Here is a 20138-nt window from a genome sequence, read left to right on the forward strand (position 1 = left end):
TAAATTGTTTGCTCGTTTGTTAGTTCGTTTCCTCGTTCACTGGCTCTTTCGCTCGTTTGTTCTTTTGCTTGCTTGCTTGCTTGCTGCACTGTTCTTCGTTAGTTTTGTTCGTTTGTTTATTATAACGTTATTTTTTTGTTTGTGGAATGCTCTTGGAAACTTATTAAATAGCGATGGTTAATTTTTATCCAATTACAGGCTTTGTTATATCTGAGGGAAAAAGGCCTCCCAGCTTGTGGTCACTTACATTCTGGAAATATTTTTATAATAAATGGAACTTCCAAGTAAGTAAAGTATGTACGTAAAGGTACAATTTCCTCAGAACGTACATCACTTTACCTGGCACATTGCATTGTTCTGAATACACAGCACAAACTTGAAACCATTACATAATTATACCTGAATCAGCAATGGCAATGATGAATTGTTATCGGGAAAGTCATTAATGAAAAGACCTCTTCACACAAACAGACACTTGCCTATCCATACAATGTACAAAGACAGTTCCTCCATCTAGAAAGCTGTATTACAATAACTGGAGTCCCTCATTCGAAACGTTAACAAGCGCTATATCAAAGTGAACGTTAACGTGAATGGAAGAAATGAGTAGGAAGTAAATGAAGACAAATTCCATTGTGTTTTCCTTGAACAAAGCAATGTCCTGCAGTGCAAAATAGCCGGACTTACTATATAAATATTCTTGACCTAACATAAGTTAGATTGTAACTATCATTCTCTAATTGAGTATAACTATTTTATAATTGGCGTATAGCATTTGTTCAAGCTTTTTTATTGAATGAAATGTTCTTTGTAGACTTTCTGGCTTTGAAAACCGTCTTTTTGGTTGGAAGTCAAGGCTTTTTCCTACAGTAAAGAAACTTACAAAAGGCAATGAAGATGACATCGAAGTCATTCAGTTTGGTAAGAACCTACTACTCTTTTCAAAACTTCTACTAAACTCAGACGAACCATTTACTGGTTGGATGACCGATAGATCAGACGAGGCAGGAAGTTACACGAGCCTGCTTCATACCTTAATTAATTTGTTTCGCTATAGCTTGAAATTGTCAAAGTTTTTAGTTATCATATTTCAGAATTCTAACATTTTGGCGAGAGCATTCTACTTTGACCGTTGACAGCAGACATTTGCAAAGCACTATCCACTAGTCAGAGCCTATAAGGAAAATAAAAAAAGTAGCGTCGAGCCCTATTATTACCATCATTTCCGTAGTAAGTATCCTATGTGTTCAGATATGTCCAGGATTGAACACTAATGAAATGCCATTCTTCATGACAGGCATCACAAAGTGTCCTCATTAATAAACGTTCACCAAAACACACCAAAATCTGTCAAATTCAACTTGTTTTTTTTCGTATCATTGTTATTCAGGTCACCTTTTGTATGAAATGTTAGCTGGCTGGGAGTTAACTACAGCGGAACCAAAGAGAGAACAGTTAGCAAACTTTAGAAATGTACCAGTCGTAGAGGTATGTGAATGACGCTGTACAGGTATTTCTTTCAAAAACAAAAAAAAAATGGATAGCAAAAATACATGTAGTCAGTCATTTATTAAACCAAGGCGCCCAAAAGTGTGACCACTTTTAATTTATTCACATTCTTTCGTGCAGATTTAATCCAATCAAAAGTCGTGGATAGCTTGCAGTTGACTTCTGATTGGATTAAATCTGCACGAAAGAATGTGAATAAATTAAAAGTGGTCACACTTTTGGGCGCCTTGCTGTAAAAGAACGTGATGATTATTGTGAACTTCTAAATGAAACATGTAGTAAACAATGACGTCATCAAAATTCGGCGTATAGCAACAGCACATAGAACAAGTACTCCTTGTGGAGTTTTAAAGGGTAAAACAAAATTGATCGACCGTAATTATTTTTGATATTGTAAAAGTGAAAAAATATCATGCTGAGTGAAGCTGTCGTTTTATCATCATCACAGGTTATAAATGTTATTTTCTTCAATGAAAGTGGAACGTATCCGACGTTGGATGAGGTAAGTTGGATCTCATTACCCTGGCTGTGTCTTACAGTTAACATTTAAAACAAGCAACGTAATGACGATATACGGGGGCAAACTTTCTGGGTAGAACGATTGCTTGCATGTGTATACAGGTAGAAGCCATGTACATATGTTGTACAGGAGTTCATTGTATAAATTCATTAATTTCAAAAGAGTTTTACTATATTCTGTTGCAAGCAAGATTTAAGATGTTAAGTTTTTAGTAGAAGCTATTCTGGGCATTGGAAGATTTCAGTAAAGAATTGTTGCACTTTGTTTGGTGATTATTAAAACCTAAGATTTTCTGGAGAAATAAGGCTTATTATGTCGAAAAAAAACTGGAGGTATTTTCTAGTTTCTGTCATTGTTGAATTAGCATTGTACTGTTTATTGCTGAGGTCAATATGTGGATTTATCTTTTAATGTGAATAAAAACCAAGCTAGTCTATGGTCATTTACTTGGAAGCTTTTGAAAAGTTCATTCTTGTTACGTGTTATTAACCTTTTGGAATTCTCAGGGTCTTTTCCGAGTGAAAAGCTTATAATCGTAATAATGTGTCGTGATTTCAGCTTGTGGCCCATCCATTCTTCAGAGGTGGTGACATCAGTGGATTAAAAAAATTTAACCCTGGTCCTGTGAGTGTTAAACCTTTGTCTTTGTCTATTATTTTCTCTCTTTTCCTTGTACTATATTTACCTCCCCTTTTTTCGACTATTTTGCTTGTTTTGTCCTATGATAATTATTGTTATTAAAAATGTGGCTATTGTTCATCGAGGTGTAATATAGAAAAGATGCCAAGAAAGAAGATTCTCCGTCTCTTTAGCGTACTCCTAATAAGATTCCATGTTAATGCAGCAAAGTATATACCGGGGGAACATGGCATGATAGATGCAAGAAATGATAGAGGGGGAAAAAAGGCCGGAGTGATACGGCTGGCTCGTGCACAAACGTCAGTTGCAGATTCGGAGCACGCTTAGGAGACGGGGCATCTTCCTAACTGGAAAGACGTTAAGTTTGTTGACCTTGACCCTCACTGGTACACGCGTAGGGCCAAAGAGGCCATCGAAATATGATTTTATCCTTATAACATCAATAGTGTAATCCAAATTCCTGATTGAAGCATGGATACCTACTATACGACCAAAAAGCACAACAGCCGATCGATGACCAATGAGGGAAAACACCTAATTGTCTGGATAATAATGAGGACCGAAAGGCACCAATATTAGCAAACCAATCGACCTCATCACCTGATGAAGACTAGCAGTGTTGCAGTCGAAACGCCGTGATCATCAACTCTACTTGACTCCATAGTGAAACGTTATCTTTTTTATCATAATCATTTCAGGTCCGTTTCAGTTCAAATGTGAAGCAACTTCTCAAACTATACAGAACAGAGGGTGAAGAAGGCCAGAGGTGAATACAATACACACGTGTTAATGGAGGTCTCGGAATAGGAACGAATCCTACAACTTTTTTTTTTTATGGGAACTTTGTATAAGAACGTTGCACCTGAGAAAGGCCAAACTTTTAGAACATCCTGAGAACGCACCCAAGGTTGATATTATACTAAAAAGAACAAATTGCGTATCGCCATACAGCTACGATTTTAATAAACTATATAGGCCTTTCGACCTTAACGGTCCTCTTCAGTGTAGTAACATTTGAAATGGCAACGACCAGTAACATGGTATTACAGTACAGGTAGGGTGTGTCGAGATATTTATAAACTTAAGTAACGCCGGTGCGTAATGCACACAGATCAACCCTATTAAGGCCATATTAGTTTGTTGTTGTTGTTGTTGTTGTTGTCTTAATTATTATTGGCTAGTGTCTGTGTCCACTGTCTATTGCCAAGTCATTTTTTGTGTCTGCTGTCCTTTGACCATTGTCTAGAATGTAGTGTCTAGTGAAGAAGACATGTTTAGTGTGTACTGTTTAGTGGCTATTGCTAAAGTGGCAATTGGTGCAGTTGTTGTTGTTTGCTTTTTCTTTGTTATTTAAAGGAAACGGAAAATGTCCACAAAGAAATCCAAATCAGACGATGGAAAAGACGTCACAAGAGAGAGAAGTCAGTCCAAGTAAGTTCTATAATGTGTCTGCCAAAAGTGTTCTCTAGGGCTTCCAGGAGTAGCAAAAGAGCTGGCCATTCTTTGTTTGCCAAACGATACGACAAATTTAGTTCATTCCACTATAAAACGTTGCTGCATAAAAGGATGGACATCCCCTTTTGTTACTGTAGAGGTATTTTATACAATCACCTTCACCTTCACCTAGCTTCTTTGTGCTTCGTGGCACATAAGGCCTCCACAGAATGCCTCCAATTTTCTCTGTTGGCTGCAGCAGCTCTTGCCTCACCCCATGTACGCCATCCCGCACTGTTCCTCTGTCTCTCGACTGTTCTTCGCCAGGTGGTCTTAGGCCTTCCTCTCCTCCTTTTTCCTCCAGGTGTCCATGATAGGGCTATGTTGGTATGGCTGTTTCTGTTTCGTCGCAGGATATGCCCTATAATCTTCCATCTTCTCATCTTAACCTCTTCACTTAGCAACCTCGTCTCTGCCTTCTCAAGGAGCTCCCTAGTGGTAACGTGATCTTGCCAGTTTATTTTGAGAATCCTCCTGAGGCATTTGTTGTGAAACACATCTATTCGTTGGTCATCTCCCATGTTCATCTTCCATGTCTCACATCCATACTGTAGCACCGGTACGACTAAGGTTTTAAACAGTCTAAGCTTGGTCCTCTTCGTGATGCTCTTTGAGTTCCATATTCTTTTGAGTCTGGCAAATGTCGCTCTCGCCTCTCGCCTCCTCCCTCCTTACAAATGATAGCTCCCAGATAATTAAACTCCTCAACTTCGTCTATATCTTGCCCATCTACTACAACCTTCTCCTGACTCTTCCCGTTAATCCTCATCACTTTTGTCTTTCCTTTGTTGATTTTCAGCCCGACCCGTGTTGCTTCCTCATTCATTTTAGTAGTCTTGTTCTGTATATGCTGTTTAGTAGAAGACAAAAGCGCCACATCATCTGCAAAATCTAGATCATCAAGCTTAGATGTAAAGTTCCACCTGATTCCGTTTTCTCCTTTTCCTACAGTCCTTCTCATAATCCAATCCATAGCTATTAAGAAGAGAAATCCAGACATATTGCATCCTTGTTTGACACCCGTTTTGATGTTGAACCACATGGAAGCAATGAACCTGGTGCTTTGATGTAGCGTTTATTTTACAATATGATGCCTGGAAGTACCGTGGTTCTAGTTTCTAAGTCTGATAGGTCCCCAGCGTGTGACCATTCATACCATATGGTAGCTATTGAGCAGTACCTTCATGTGCTACTTATGATTGGTTTGTACGTTTACTGAATATAGTTATGATTTTATTTTCCTGTCCAAACTTTGGCCCTCCAGGGTGTAAAAATGTCAACTGAAGCTTGAGGTATCTTCACCTAAACAAATTTCTAATATTTTGCATGTAAGAGCAGCGATTTTTTGAGATCTCTTAGGAAACAAACTATGGATTTAAAAATAACAGTTTGTTTCTTCTTGTTTTTTTTTTTCTGTTTTTCTCAGATCAAAAGGAAAACGAATGTCCGTGGACAAAGCAGCTCTTCCAGCAGTCCAGTTTCATCCTCTAGCATCTTCTCCTCCTAAATCCCCACCCCCTCTCCCTAAGGTAGCCCCACCCCCTCCACGGCCAAAACGTTTATCGGTGTCTGAAAAGGTTCCACCTAAACCTCCCAGCAGCGCTGGCCGAGGAGCATTGTTGAGTCAGATTCAAAAAGGGACCAGACTCAAAGCAACAAAAACAAACGACAAAAGTGCCCCACGCGTTTGAGAAATGAAGTGATACCACGTGTCACTAGTGCAATAAGAACAGTTGTCGATCTAATAATTGAATCAACAACATTGCGAAAACTGAGGTGTTGCAGTTGAGAACCAAATGTGGCTCTGCGATTTAGTCTGGAGAATTATTAACGGTGAAGCAATTCAGAACAAACTTCCATCACGGATGGTTCACCTTGGATAATTTAGCTTTTTTCAATTATTATTATTATTTTTTTGTAATGAAGTATCTTTATTGACATTACAACATAATACAAATATTACTGTTACATACTATTGTCATTATTAAGTTCATCTTTCGTTATACATCTCAATCTTCCTCTTACTTGCCATTATTTTTGTTTATCTGTAGTTTATTTTTCTTTGTTTCAAATTTTTCTTCCTTTTTCGATTGTCTAGCTATTTTAGGCCAGAAATTTCTTACTATTCTGTAACAAAGCTACATTAACGTGCTTTTATCACCAGACTTTGTTTTGCATGCAAAAATGAAAAGAAACAAAAAGAGAATAACATAGATACATTTTATAGTTTTTAAAGCTTTTGTGATACATGAAGCCTTTTTTTTTTTTTTAAAAAAAAAGCTTTTATACCGCATACAAGTTTGCAATACAGCAAGTTTGCTTATACAATAATATGACTTTTTAAGCTTTGTTGACCAGCAACGACATTTGTTGTGGGCGTTTTGGGCCGCGTTAGTTAGCATAAAAAGTGTTATTTACTCAACATTGTAGCGCGGTCTTTCTTTTTCTTTTCTTTCTTTCTTTTTTTCTACTGGCAACATGTGCAAGATTTTGTTCTAGCCCAGCGATACTTGCAAAAAATGTTAATAATAATACATTACAATGAACTATTAAAAGAAAGAAGAAATTAATGTTGCCTAATAAAAAGTTTTTATAGAAGATATTTATTTGCTTAGGTCACAGCTGTAAGTGTTATTTAATTATATCGAGAAGGAAAATCGATTTTCATTTTGCAATAATGACTTTAATAACATTAGTTAGCATAAGAAATAGAGAAGTAAGTAATATATTTGTTGTTAAATTGTGAAAGGCTTAACAAACCTTTTTTTTTCTAAAACAATAATTTATACCTATTTTGTGGAATACGAAATATCATTTATTCATATTTTTTTAAAAGATAATTATAAAAAGTACTTTAAATATTAGTAAGCACTCAAGGGTTAGCCCAGATTGTCTGTTATGCAAAGAAACTTGTTTGAGAATAACGCTAACTTGTTATGACTGAATTTATTACAGTGCTATGCAAGTAGCTAAGAATAAAAAAACGAATTGTCCGCTTTTCTTTCCTGAATCCCCCATTAAAATATTAATTTTTGTTCTAGGATCCGTAAAGCAATATGGAATGGATCAAAGTATAAACTCAAAACTCTTATCATATTCAAGATGATTTACAAATAGACAATTATAAAATGCTAAAGTGAGTGTGAAGTGATATTTCCGTTTTACCTTTAGTATATTTCACTTTAGAAAACAAAAAGAATTTAATGAATCAAAACTTGTTAGTACAAAACAGGCATTCCTCATATATTAGGGAGTTTCTCTTTATTTATGTGTTCAATATGAATGCCAATTGAAAGTGTGCTTATGGTTTATTTTATTTAGTGGTGATCCATTAGATTATTGATGGGAGCAGGGGTGGACAAATCTCTTCCAAAAACGTTTCAGCATTCGCTTCTGCGCAAAGGTTGGTTACTCCGTAACGTAGTACCCAACTTTCCAACGAGCTTCGCAACGCGGCGCGGTAAATTAAAATTATTGTCGAAAGGTATAACGTAATCGTGTCTACAAAACTATACTGTAAATCAAAAAAAAGTTTTTATTTGTGATGGTTTTGAAACCCTTACCTGTCAAATAATCTTCATCAAAATCACACTGTTTAAGTGTCGATAGGCCTTATGCATGATAACGTCATATGCTCAAAATTCACCACCAAGCCTCGTTTACGCGAACATTTTTTCAACCTTCTGCCACCTTCATGCAGTTTTCACGTGGGTATTCTTTTCATCTTTGCTGTAAAGGGAAATCGTTCATGATAAAATTTGCAATTTCGCACTTCGAAAGCGAGGCTTGATGGTGAAACTAGCCAGTCTGACGTAAAAATGCATAAGGACTATTTGTTTAGCACTACTGTGTTACCTGGAGACGAAACTTGCACCTCAAGTCTTCGCTCCTTACAAAACAAGCGGCTCTCTAGAGTTCCGTTACAGGATCGATTTTGATTGGTTGTAAAACAATAAAAATGACCAGAAGTAAAAGACCAAGGAGTTCATTGAGTCATTACTTGCTTCTAATAGCTAAGGCATGCATAATTCAACCGGAAGTTCGAGGTTTTCGGGTATTCATGGCTGCTTGTTTCACGACCGCTGGTCAATTGGAACGAAGACCCAGGGCAAAAGGTTGACTGGGACACTTCAAAGAGCAGAAAGCAATATTTATAACTAACTATAATTAAGGCTAACCAGTTGGCTACCAACAGATAAAGTGCACCATCTTGGTAAAGGTGATATTTGTTCGTTTATAGCTTGCGTAGCTGGGGGCTTTTCTCGCGGGACGGCTACGGAAATTATAACTTGCCACATCTAGAGGACCTGGGATCCTTCACCGCTTTTGTACGACCAGGCGGCAAATGACGTCATATGGCTTTCTATAAGAATGTCGAATTTGAGAGAAAATGTGGTTCTTCATTAACGTTTGAAACTTTTTTGGGAAATCTAGTCTGAGCTGAATGGAAAAATGACACGTGCTGCCGGCTTTCGGCGGGAAAACTCGGTGGCCGTGCGGAACGCCGGGAAACTTAAGTGGAGTACACTGTATATCTAGAACTGATACACCGATTTCACAAATGGCGGACGCGGGGAAAAAAAACTGGTACGAGGCATGAAAACGAGGCGTTTTAGGATAAACAGCTTTCGTGTTACAAGGGGAAAAGTGAAAATTACGCGAGTTCTGAAGTTTTTGTTTGTTAAACGGGGAAATAGACCGTTTTCCTTCCAGGATTTCGAGATTACGGAATTCTAAACGAGTTTACAGTCTAGTAATTATTCTTGTTTCTGTGTTGCAAGAAGAAAGGGACCGTAGATCTGCAGGGAAACAGCGTTAAAGTTTCGGTTTTCCAATACGGAGCTTCGACGGCTGTTGGCCGGTAAAAATTTACACGGAACGATATTGAAATTAATTTTCAAATTCTGTCAAGGTACGTTCTTTTCCAGACGCTGTCAAGGTATGTTCTTTTCATTTTTGTGAAAGCAAACGAAAAATTCTAACTCTGTCTCCTTGCGGGTTTAGTAGAGCACGAACTCTGGCTTTGAATAGGAACTTCACAAGTCAACATTCAACTTTGAGCCACCTTGACCGGTCACATTTCCTTTAAACAAATTTTAATTACTATTATTCTCTCGCTATTTAATTATTTTTATACTTTGCAAAACACATTTGCTGTGCAATGGCAAATCGTTAAAATGTTGACAAATACTGTAATAAGTTTAACAGACGAAGCCGAAGACTACCGGTATTGAATTCCAATGGTATGATATATATGTTTCTTCTTTGTAATAAACCCATATTCCTGTATTTGAGAATACTTGATAAATGAATAAAAATCGCTTCCAATAATCTCAGCTTTATATAAATTAAAACGGAGGGCATCTTTATTCACGGTGTCCTGTAAAAGCTTGTAAAATGAAGCGAAACCGTGAATATTTGTTCTATCAGCGGTCAGTGTAAAACGCAGACTGCGGACTGCAGACTGCAGACTGCAGACCGGGGGTAAAATGCAGACCAGGGGTAAAATGCAGACTGCAGACTGCAGACCAGGGGTAAAATGCAGACTGAGGGTAAAATATCGAAAAACGAACCACAAGGTGAATAAAAGCGCATCTTACCGATCTTACCTTTGTTTACGTGGCAGCCATTTTGAATTTTAAATACGCGGCTAGTACTGGTACTGACAAACCTTCGGAAGCACGTTTTGTGCAGTTTACATGACGTCTTATCCCCTCTAAGCCACGAAATCGAAGATGGAAGATCGAAAAAAATTGATGTCACAGGATTGCTTCGTTAATGGACGTTCTTTGAACAGAACACGGCAAGCAAAACTCGTAAGTATTGAGATTAGATCCTGCTAAATAAGGTGAACCAAAATCGAGAAGGCATGAACAAAACAATAATGTCAGGTTTCTCCAGTTGTCATTGATGTTGCAGTTAACTTTTTATCTCAGTTAATTTTTGTAACTAGTTAGTTTTTTCCTAACCATTTTTTCAATAGGTTAATAAGTAGAAAAAGTAAAACACCTCCCCTCCCTTGATGTTTCATTATGAATCCAACCTACAAAAAAATAAACTAGTTAAATAAAACTAACTCGGTTAAATTAATTGAGATCAAAAATTACCTGCAGCATTGATAAAGCCATTTTCAGTCGAAAAGGAAAAAGCAATGCACACCACAGCCCAGTTAACTCAAGATTTAATGATAAATCAATCAGGAACCTTCAGTTACTAACTTAAATTGAGAGCTTCACATAACCGTTTCAACAATCACCTAATATTACTGTATAAATGCAGGGTCTCAACAGAACCACTTTAAAACTTCAACAACATAATATTTGAATTCTTATTTGATAGTTTTGAAATTCTAATGCGCTTTTTGATCAAAACAGACAAGTTCTTTAAACTTTACTTATGCAGGTTCCCAACAGAACCACTTTAAAACTACAACAACAAAATATTTGAATTCTAATTTGCTAGTTTTGAAATTCTAATGCGCTTTTTGATCAAAACAGACAAGTTCTGTAAACCTGACTTATGCAGGTTCCCAACAGAACCACTTTAAAACTACAACAAAATAGAATTTAAATTCTAATTTGACAGTTTTGAAATTCTAACGCACTTAATGTGCTTAACAATTATTAAGTTTTCTTATGAGTTACTTGCGTTCTGACCACTTGTCATCCATTCATAACTTTTCGAAAACAGAACATAATTTACAACTTTCTGTCGCGATAAAATCATAACTTTGGCCGCCATCTTGGCTGATGCGGTATTTTCCATCAATGAAATCATTGCAGTCTCAATTTTCAAGCTCTCAACCGCTGATATTTTGTTCTGCAGCTGCATCCGCGAAAACACAAGGCGATCGCATCAGCTGATGTTTTGATCAAAATTTGCCGTTATCTTGGTCTGGCACCGCCAGCAAAGGAAAAAAATGAATAAGAAGAGCAAAAGCGTTCTTTTCTTCCGTGGTTGCAGTCGAAGAGGCCCTGGCTTTCATTTGTTCCCGCATCATACGCTTCCGCAACATCACAAGCCGCTTGGGGGCATGATGTTTTGTGAAATTTGTAAACCAGCAGCCAAGGTAGACAAGTAAAAAGTCTCATTAACAAATACTTGTGAATCAAACTTTATTAAAACAGATTCGTTGTCTTAAAGATTTCATATATACACAGTGTTACATACATGTACATGTGATAATAACAAAAAAGTCAACTCTTCATTTACTTGTTGTATGGTCGCCATTCTTCACTTTTGAACGGGCAAGTAAAATTTTGCCAGGGCAAGTATGTCATCTTGCATACTTGCCCGGCTGACGACTTGGAGAAAAAACGAATATGGATCCCTGGACTTAGTTATTCAGTTGAAAGAGCTGCAGTACACATGCACAGCATATAGTATAGAGTGTAATACTTGTAGGTGGACTTGTGGCTTAGTACCAAAAGTCATCTTTGTGTACATGTACATGTAGCTTATAAACCTTTTGTCATGTAGACTCAAAAATGAAATTTTAGTAAGACCTAATTGCTTCTATTGCTATACATGTGTAATTCATGGCTGACTGTGTTTATTATTTTGTTCTTTTTTTTCAGGAAGCCGAATAAATAAACAGTGGTTCCTTGTAAGGGACAGTAAACAAGGAATAGATGCAGTGTTAACAATGGTACCATGGAGTTCACAGTGTGTGATTTCCTTCAGCAAGGGGACAAGAAAAACTTTAAAAGAGCTCTTTTCACTCTTGCAGGTTTGTACATGTTAATTAAGGTGGAAGACTATCATGCTAATATTATTAACCATCAAGAAACCCAGATAATTTATTTATACATTTAATAACTATAATTTTATTATATTATGCCATGCCATGCCATGCCATGCTGCTCCTGCTGTACTTTGCCATACCGTGCCATGCCTCGCCATGCTATACCAGTAACATGATTGACATGATAAACGTTTTATTAATTCACAGTAAGATTATGAGCTCGAAATTTGTATTTGGTGATCCAGGCCAAATCAACTTTGAAGAGAAAACACTGGCCTTATGGCTTGTCATTTCACTTGAATTTTAAACATTTTATTATGCCATTTCAATGGGCTATTTGAGAGTAACTTATGGTAAAATGTGGTCAATTTGGTTGGCATTGCTTCCGGCAGTCATTAGAATGTTTTTCTTTTTATGCCATTTCAATGGGCTATTTGAGAGTAACTTATGGTAAAATGTGGTCAATTTGGTTGGCATTGCTTCCGGCAGTCATTAGAATGTTTTTCTTTTTATGCCATTTCAATGGGCTATTTGAGAGTAACTTATGGTAAAATGTGGTCAATTTGGTTGGCAATGCTTCCAGCAGTCAAGAATGTTTTTCTTTTTTGTATTTCAGTAGCAAAGGAGGAAAAGATAGATTTTTTTTGAGCTTTAGTACTATATTATTAGTAAAGCAAACATACATGAAAACATGTCATATTATTGTAATTTAATATTGCCCAACTTGTTATTTACAGCATCCGTACTTGCTGCCAGTGATGGAGGTAGATTTTGTGTTTGAACACAATTTGGTTATGTTTGTCCATCCATTCAGATCTGCAGGATCACTGAAAGATGTCATTTATGGGGTATGACAACGCAATTGTCATTTGTGGAGTATACTGATTACAGTTTGTACATAATAGATTGAACATTAATTTTGTTACAAAAATTTACCCAAATGAATGCTAATATGACTGCCTTTATTAATTTGTATTATTAAATTATATTTCTTTATATTATTAAAAATGAAAACAAGGCTTTAGGCTGGCCTATACTAAAGCTTCTTAGAGTAGCACATTATTACTTTAATTTTAAGGGTCACCATCTGCATTTTAATAAATTCTTATAAATTTATCTTTTTTATAAACTCTCTGGCCAGCTTTGTGTCTAAAATAGGTGCATCTCATTAATTTTCTAGACAGTTCCTTTACACTACAGCTGTTTTGTACATGTAAATTCTTAAATTTGTCTTTCAGTCTCGTTCACAGTCGTCGTGGGAAGATAAGTATCAAGTTAAAGGGAAATCTCTGTCACTTACCCAGATCCGAAATTATGGACGACAAGTCTTAGAGGTAACATCGTGTACAATGCTGCCTTTGGAAGAGTGTTGTTTAACAAATAGATTCCATTTTGCCGTGCGTCTGTTCAGTTATAGATCACAGATGACGTCAAAATGTGGTATGAACATTGAAAGTCAATGAAAACTCTAACCTTTATTCCGATTTGGAAAGTTGTTCAAATCTGTAAACATATTAACCGAAGCGTTCAACCACAATTCGTTTGTTTCCCGTGGCGTCGTCCAATTGCACAATATCGGTCAAACTTTCATATAGATTTCGGATAATTTCTCGAATAATTCACTGTATTCTTCAAGCTTGTTTCGCCTAGTTAAATGCTTCGAAAGGTGAACGATGCTTGGCGTATTGTTTCTCACTGGACATTTGTAATTAAGCTGAACTTTTTTGCTTTGTTATGGCCTCGCAAGTTTGAAAAACTTTGCCGACAACTCTGATCTGGACTATGAACTCTAATCACGCGCGCGAGTCACACCACCGCGTGACGTCATCCATGTGTCTGTACTCTGATAGATAATAAGTAAGAACCAATCAAAATGCGCGTAGAATTCAGGTTATTATATAATTCTTTATAATGCATGTATTAAGCTGTACTTTGTACATTTATTTGTTGATAGAGATCTATTACTTGCATACACACTGTAAAAAAAGTTTTTAATTTGGAGCCTTCCCTTCTGCTACATGTAAACCTGCATTAATACGCTGTACACTGTATGTAAATTCTCCCCTTGCTTAAAGTGTTCATTCATTCGTTCGTTCGTTCGTTTCATTCGTTCGTTCGTTTCATTCGTTCGTTCGTTCGTTCGTTTCGTCCGTCCGTCCGTCCGTCCGTCCGTCCGTCCGTCCGTTCGTTCGTTCGTTCGTCCGTTCGTTCGTTCGTTCGTTCGTTCGTTTGTTCTTCGTTCATTCGTTCTTTCGTTCCCCTGCTTAATTGTTTGCTCGTTTGTTAGTTCGTTTCCTCGTTCACTGGCTCTTTCGCTCGTTTGTTCTTTTGCTTGCTTGCTTGCTTGCTGCACTGTTCTTCGTTAGTTTTGTTCGTTTGTTTATTATAACGTTATTTTTTTGTTTGTGGAATGCTCTTGGAAACTTATTAAATAGCGATGGTTAATTTTTATCCAATTACAGGCTTTGTTATATCTGAGGGAAAAAGGCCTCCCAGCTTGTGGTCACTTACATTCTGGAAATATTTTTATAATAAATGGAACTTCCAAGTAAGTAAAGTATGTACGTAAAGGTACAATTTCCTCAGAACGTACATCACTTTACCTGGCACATTGCATTGTTCTGAATACACAGCACAAACTTGAAACCATTACATAATTATACCTGAATCAGCAATGGCAATGATGAATTGTTATCGGGAAAGTCATTAATGAAAAGACCTCTTCACACAAACAGACACTTGCCTATCCATACAATGTACAAAGACAGTTCCTCCATCTAGAAAGCTGTATTACAATAACTGGAGTCCCTCATTCGAAACGTTAACAAGCGCTATATCAAAGTGAACGTTAACGTGAATGGAAGAAATGAGTAGGAAGTAAATGAAGACAAATTCCATTGTGTTTTCCTTGAACAAAGCAATGTCCTGCAGTGCAAAATAGCCGGACTTACTATATAAATATTCTTGACCTAACATAAGATTGTAACTATCATTCTCTAATTGAGTATAACTATTTTATAATTGGCGTATAGCATTTGTTCAAGCTTTTTTATTGAATGAAATGTTCTTTGTAGACTTTCTGGCTTTGAAAACCGTCTTTTTGGTTGGAAGTCAAGGCTTTTTCCTACAGTAAAGAAACTTACAAAAGGCAATGAAGATGACATCGAAGTCATTCAGTTTGGTAAGAACCTACTACTCTTTTCAAAACTTCTACTAAACTCAGACGAACCATTTACTGGTTGGATGGCCGATAGATCGGACGAGGCAGGAAGTTACATGAGCCTGCTTCATACCTTAATTAATTTGTTTCGCTATAGCTTGAAATTGTCAAAGTTTTTAGTTATCATATTTCAGAATTCTAACATTTTGGCGAGAGCATTCTTCTTTGACCGTTGACAGCAGACATTTGCAAAGCACAATCCACTAGTCAGAGCCTATAAGGAAAATAAAAAAAGTAGCGTCGAGCCCTATTATTACCATCATTTCCGTAGTAAGTATCCTATGTGTTCAGATATGTCCAGGATTGAACACTAATGAAATGCCATTCTTCATGACAGGCATCACAAAGTGTCCTCATTAATAAACGTTCACCAAAACACACCAAAATCTGTCAAATTCAACTTGTTTGAAAAAGAAACAAGCTTTTTTTCGTATCATTGTTATTCAGGTCACCTTTTGTATGAAATGTTAGCTGGCTGGGAGTTAACTACAGCGGAACCAAAGAGAGAACAGTTAGCAAACTTTAGAAATGTACCAGTCGTAGAGGTATGTGAACGACGCTGTACAGGTATTTCTTTCAAAAACAAAAAAGATGGATAGCAAAAGTACATGTAGTCAGTCATTTATTACACCAAGGCGCCCAAAAGTATGACCACTTTTAATTTATTCACATTCTTTCGTGCAGATTTAATCCAATCAAAAGTCGTGGATAGCTTGCAGTTGACTTCTGATTGGATTAAATCTGCACGAAAGAATGTGAATAAATTAAAAGTGGTCACACTTTTGGGCGCCTTGCTGTAAAAGAACGTGATGATTATTGTAAACTTCTAAATGAAACATGTAGTAAACAATGACGTCATCAAAATTCGGCGTATAGCAACAGCACATAGAACAAGTACTCCTTGTGGAGTTTTAAAGGGTAAAACAAAATTGATCGACCGTAATTATTTTTGATATTGTAAAAGTGAAAAAATATCATGCTGAGTGAAGCTGTCGTTTTATCATCATCACAGGTTATAAATGTTATTTTCTTCAATGAAAGTGGAACGTATCCGACGTTGGATGAGGTAAGTTGGAACTCATTACCCTGGCTGTGTCTTACAGTTAACATTTAAAACAAGCAACGTAATGGCGCTATACTGGGGAAAACTTTCTGAGTAGAACGATTGCTTGCATGTGTATACAGGTAGAAGCCATGTACATATGTTGTACAGGAGTTCATTGTATAAATTCATTAATTTCAAAAGAGTTTTACTATATTCTGTTGCAAACAAGATTTAAGATGTTAAGTTTTTAGTAGAAGCTATTCTGGGCATTGGAAGATTTCAGTAAAGAATTGTTGCACTTTGTTTGGTGATTATTAAAACCTAAAATTTTCTGGAGAAATAAGGCTTAATATGTCGAAGCAAAGCTGAAGGTATTTTCTAGTTTCTGTCATTGTTGAATTAGCATTGTACTGTTTATTGCTGGGGAGGCGCGGTGGCCTAATGGTTAGCGCGCTCGACTCCGAGTCGAACGGCCCGGGTTCTAGGCCTGGTCGGGGCGCTGCGTTGTGTTCTTGGGCAAGACACTTTACTCTCACAGTGCCTCTCTCCACCCAGGTGTATAAATGGGTACCGGCGAATTTAAACCCTGCGATGGACTAGCATCCCATCCAGGGGGAGTAGCAATACTCCTAGTCGCTTAATGCTACGGAAACCGGGATAAGCTCCGGCTGTATGGGCCTCATGGCTCGGAGACTTCTTTTACTGTTTATTGCTGAGGTCAATATGTGGATTTAACTTTGAATGTGAATAAAAACCTAGCTAGTGTATGGTCATTTACTTGGAAGCTTTTGAAAAGTTCATTCTTGTTACGTGTTATTAACCTTTTGGAATTCTCAGGGTCTTTTCCGAGTGAAAAGCTTATAATCGTAATAATTTGTCGTGATTTCAGCTTGTGGCCCATCCATTCTTCAGAGGTGGTGATATCAGTGGATTAAAAAAATTTAACCCTGGTCCTGTGAGTGTTAAACCTTTGTCTATTATTTTTTCTCTTTTCCTTGTACTCTATTAACCCCCCCCCCCCCCCTTTTTTTTTGTCCTATGATAATTATTGTTATTAAAGTTGTGGCTATTGTTCATCGAGGTGTAATATAGAAAAGATGCCAAGAAAGAAGATGCTCCGTCTCTTTGGCGTACTCCTAATAAGATTCCATGTTAATGCAGCAAGGTATATACCGGGGAAACACGGTGATAGATGCAAGAAATGATAGAAAAAAAAACATGACAGAGTGATACGGCTGGCTCGTACACAAACGTCAGTTGCAGATTCGGAGCACGCTGAAGAGACGGGGCATCTTCCTAACTGGAAAGACGTTAAAGTTTGTTGACCTTGACCCTCACTGGTACACGCGTAGGGCAAAGAGGCCATCGAAATATGATTTTATCCTAAAAACATCAATAGTGTAATCCAAATTCCTGATTGAAGCATGGATACCTACTATACGATCAAAAAGCACAACAGCCGATCGATGACAAAGCGAACCAATGAGGGAAAAACACCTAATTGTCTGGATAATAATGAGGACCGAAATGCACCAATAGTAGCAAACCAATCGACCTCATCACCTTATGAAGACTGGCAGTATTGCAGTCGAAACGCCGTGATCATCACCTCAATTTGACTCCATAGTGAAACGTTATCTTTTTTTATCATAATCATTTCAGGTCCGTTTCAGTTCAAATGTGAAGCAACTTCTCAAACTATACAGAACAGAGGGTGAAGAAGGCCAGAGGTGAATACAATACACACGTGTTAATGAATGTCCCGGAATAGGACGAATCCTACAACTTTTTTTTTTTTATGGGAACGTTGTATAAGAACGTTGCACCTGAGAAAGGCCAAACTTTTAGAACATCCTGTAACCGCACCCAAGGTTGATATTATACTAAAAAGAACAAATTGTGTATCGCCATACAGCTACGGTTTTAATAAACTACATAGCCCTTCGACCTTAACGGTCCTCTTCAGTGTAGTAACATTTGAAATAGCAACGACCAGTAACATGGTATTACAGTACAGGTAGGGTGTGTCGAGATATTTATAAACTTAAGTAACGCCGGTGCGTAATGCACACAGATCAACCCTATTAAGGCCATATTAGTTTGTTGTTGTTGTTGTTGTTGTCTTAATTATTATTGGCTAGTGTCTGTGTCCACTGTCTATTGCCAAGTCATTTTTTGTGTCTGCTGTCCTTTGACCATTGTCTAGAATGTAGTGTCTAGTGAAGAAGACATGTTTAGTGTGTACTGTTTAGTGGCTATTGCTAAAGTGGCAATTGGTGCAGTGTTGTAGGTTTGCTTTTTCTTCGTTATTTAAAGGAAACGGAAAATGTCCACAAAGAAATCCAAATCAGACGATGGAAAAGACGTCACAAGAGAGAGAAGTCAGTCCAAGTAAGTTCCATAGTGTGCCTGCCAAAAGTGTTCTCTAGGGCTTCCAGGAGTAGCAAAGGGGCTGGCCAATCTTTGTTTGCCAAACGATACGACAAATTTAGTTCATTCCACTATAAAACGTTGCTGCATAAAAGGATGGACATCCCCTTTTGTTACTGTAGAGGTATTTTATACAATAAACGTTATTTTTAGTTTTTATTATTACATCTATGGAAGCAATGAGCCTGGCGCTTTGATATGGCAGGGTTTTTTTTAATATGATGCCTGGAAGTATGGTTGCTCTAATTTCTAAGTCTGATAGGACCCTAGCGTGTGACCATTCATACTGTATGGTAGCTATTGAGCAGTACCCTCATTTGCCAGTGGTTAGTTCGTTTACTGAATATTGTTATGATTTTATTTTTCTGTCCACACTTTGGCCCTCCTGGGTGTAAAAAGGTCAAAAGCTTGAGATGAAAAAAAAATCTAACATTCTGCATGTAACAAAGAACAGCGATTCTTTTGAGATTTCTTAGGAAACAAACTATGGATTTAAAAAGAGCATTTTTTTTGTTACTTTGTTGTTTTCAGATCAAAAGGAAAACGAATGTCCGTGGACAAAGCAGCTCTTCCAGCAGTTCAGTTTCATCCTCTAGCATCTTCTCCCCCCAAATCCCCACCCCCCCTGCCCAAGGAAGCCCTACCCCTTCCACGGCCAAAACGTCCATCGGTGTCTGAAAAGGTTCCACCTAAACCCCCCAGCAGCGCTGGCCGAGGAGCATTATTGAGTGAGATTCAAAAAGGGACCAGACTCAAAGCAACAAAAACAAACGACAAAAGTGCCCCTCACGTTTGAGAAACGAGTGAACCTGTTAGTTAGCTCTGCAGAGTTTAATTCATCATGCAATACGATCAGTTGTTGATCTAATAACTGACTCGACAACATTGCGAAAACTGAGGTGTTGAAGTTGAGAACCCTGTGGCCCTGCGATTTTATCTGGAGAATTATCATGTGTGAAACAATTCTTAACAAACTTCCATCACGGATGGCTCTCCTTGGATAGTTTAGCTTATTTTTGTTTTTAAATTATTATTATTGTCATTGTTAAGTCCACCTTTCGTTATACATCTCAATCTTCCTCTAAATGGCCATTATTTTTCTTTATAATTTGGTAATTTATTTTTCTTTTTTCCAATTTTTTTTTACCTTAGTAAACACCGTTTTTTTGAAAGTCCTTTTCGTTTGTCTAGCTACTTTAGCCCAAAAATAACTTAATATTCTGGTGACCTTTTGTGATATATCAAGCGTGCTTTTAAAGCGCAAGCTTGCAATACAATTATGCTTACACAAAAATAGGGCTTTTACAGTTTTGTTGACCAGCAGCGACATTTGTTGCGGGCGTTTTGGGCCGCGTTAGTTAGCCATTCAAAAAGTGTTTTTCACACAACAATTTTAACAATTTTGGGCGGCCATTATTTTTTTTATGAAAAAAATGCGCAGGATTTTGTGCAAGCCGATACGTGCAAAAAATAATAATGATTATATAATAATACAACAGAGAGATCAAATGAATCCAATGAATTATAGAAGATATTT

The 20138-nt window shown here is 37.2% G+C and overlaps 2 protein-coding genes across 3 annotated transcripts in view; both read left to right on the forward strand.

Moving 5' to 3' along the window:
• The window catches only part of LOC144640822 (slowpoke-binding protein-like), a 28786-nt gene that overhangs the window by 8039 nt on the left and 609 nt on the right, over positions 1 to 20138 (forward strand). Inside the window, exons 8-16 of one of the 2 annotated variants that reach the window (XR_013568446.1) lie at positions 199 to 284; positions 815 to 921; positions 1391 to 1488; positions 1958 to 2011; positions 2588 to 2653; positions 3367 to 3434; positions 4025 to 4099; positions 5589 to 6331; positions 6417 to 6777. Coding sequence is in view for 1 of the 2 variants with exons in the window: in XM_078499893.1 (XP_078356019.1) it covers positions 199 to 284; positions 815 to 921; positions 1391 to 1488; positions 1958 to 2011; positions 2588 to 2653; positions 3367 to 3434; positions 4025 to 4099; positions 5589 to 5853 (819 nt within the window). In the remaining variant the exon portion in view is untranslated. Of the gene's footprint in view, positions 1 to 198; positions 285 to 814; positions 922 to 1390; positions 1489 to 1957; positions 2012 to 2587; positions 2654 to 3366; positions 3435 to 4024; positions 4100 to 5588; positions 6357 to 6416; positions 6778 to 20138 lie in introns of those variants that run through there. The other variant, XM_078499893.1, reaches the window with a different exon arrangement.
• On the forward strand, positions 11729 to 20136 carry LOC144640824 (slowpoke-binding protein-like). Its single transcript, XM_078499897.1, has 11 exons — positions 11729 to 11891; positions 12644 to 12754; positions 13145 to 13240; positions 14369 to 14454; positions 14981 to 15087; positions 15574 to 15671; positions 16139 to 16192; positions 17061 to 17126; positions 17834 to 17901; positions 18488 to 18562; positions 19133 to 20136. The coding sequence occupies exons 1-11, from the start codon at positions 11808 to 11810 to the stop codon at positions 19395 to 19397; spliced, it is 1110 nt and encodes a 369-aa protein (XP_078356023.1). The 5' UTR covers positions 11729 to 11807; the 3' UTR covers positions 19398 to 20136.

This window comes from Oculina patagonica, unplaced genomic scaffold (genome assembly GCF_052425735.1).
Source record: "Oculina patagonica isolate OP01 unplaced genomic scaffold, crgOcupat unplaced5, whole genome shotgun sequence".
In the NCBI taxonomy this organism is placed as follows: domain Eukaryota; kingdom Metazoa; phylum Cnidaria; class Anthozoa; order Scleractinia; family Oculinidae; genus Oculina; species Oculina patagonica.

What these genes read in the sequence shown, in the direction of transcription:
- LOC144640824 (XM_078499897.1), top strand. Translation starts at nt 11,808, where the DNA reads ATGGTACCATGGAGTTCACAGTGTGTGATTTCCTTCAGCAAGGGGACA. An exon ending in CATCGAAGTCATTCAGTTTG is followed by an intron (nt 15,088 to 15,573) that starts GTAAGAACCTAC and finishes ATTGTTATTCAG; the next exon opens with GTCACCTTTTGTATGAAATG. An exon ending in GAAATGTACCAGTCGTAGAG is followed by an intron (nt 15,672 to 16,138) that starts GTATGTGAACGA and finishes TCATCATCACAG; the next exon opens with GTTATAAATGTTATTTTCTT.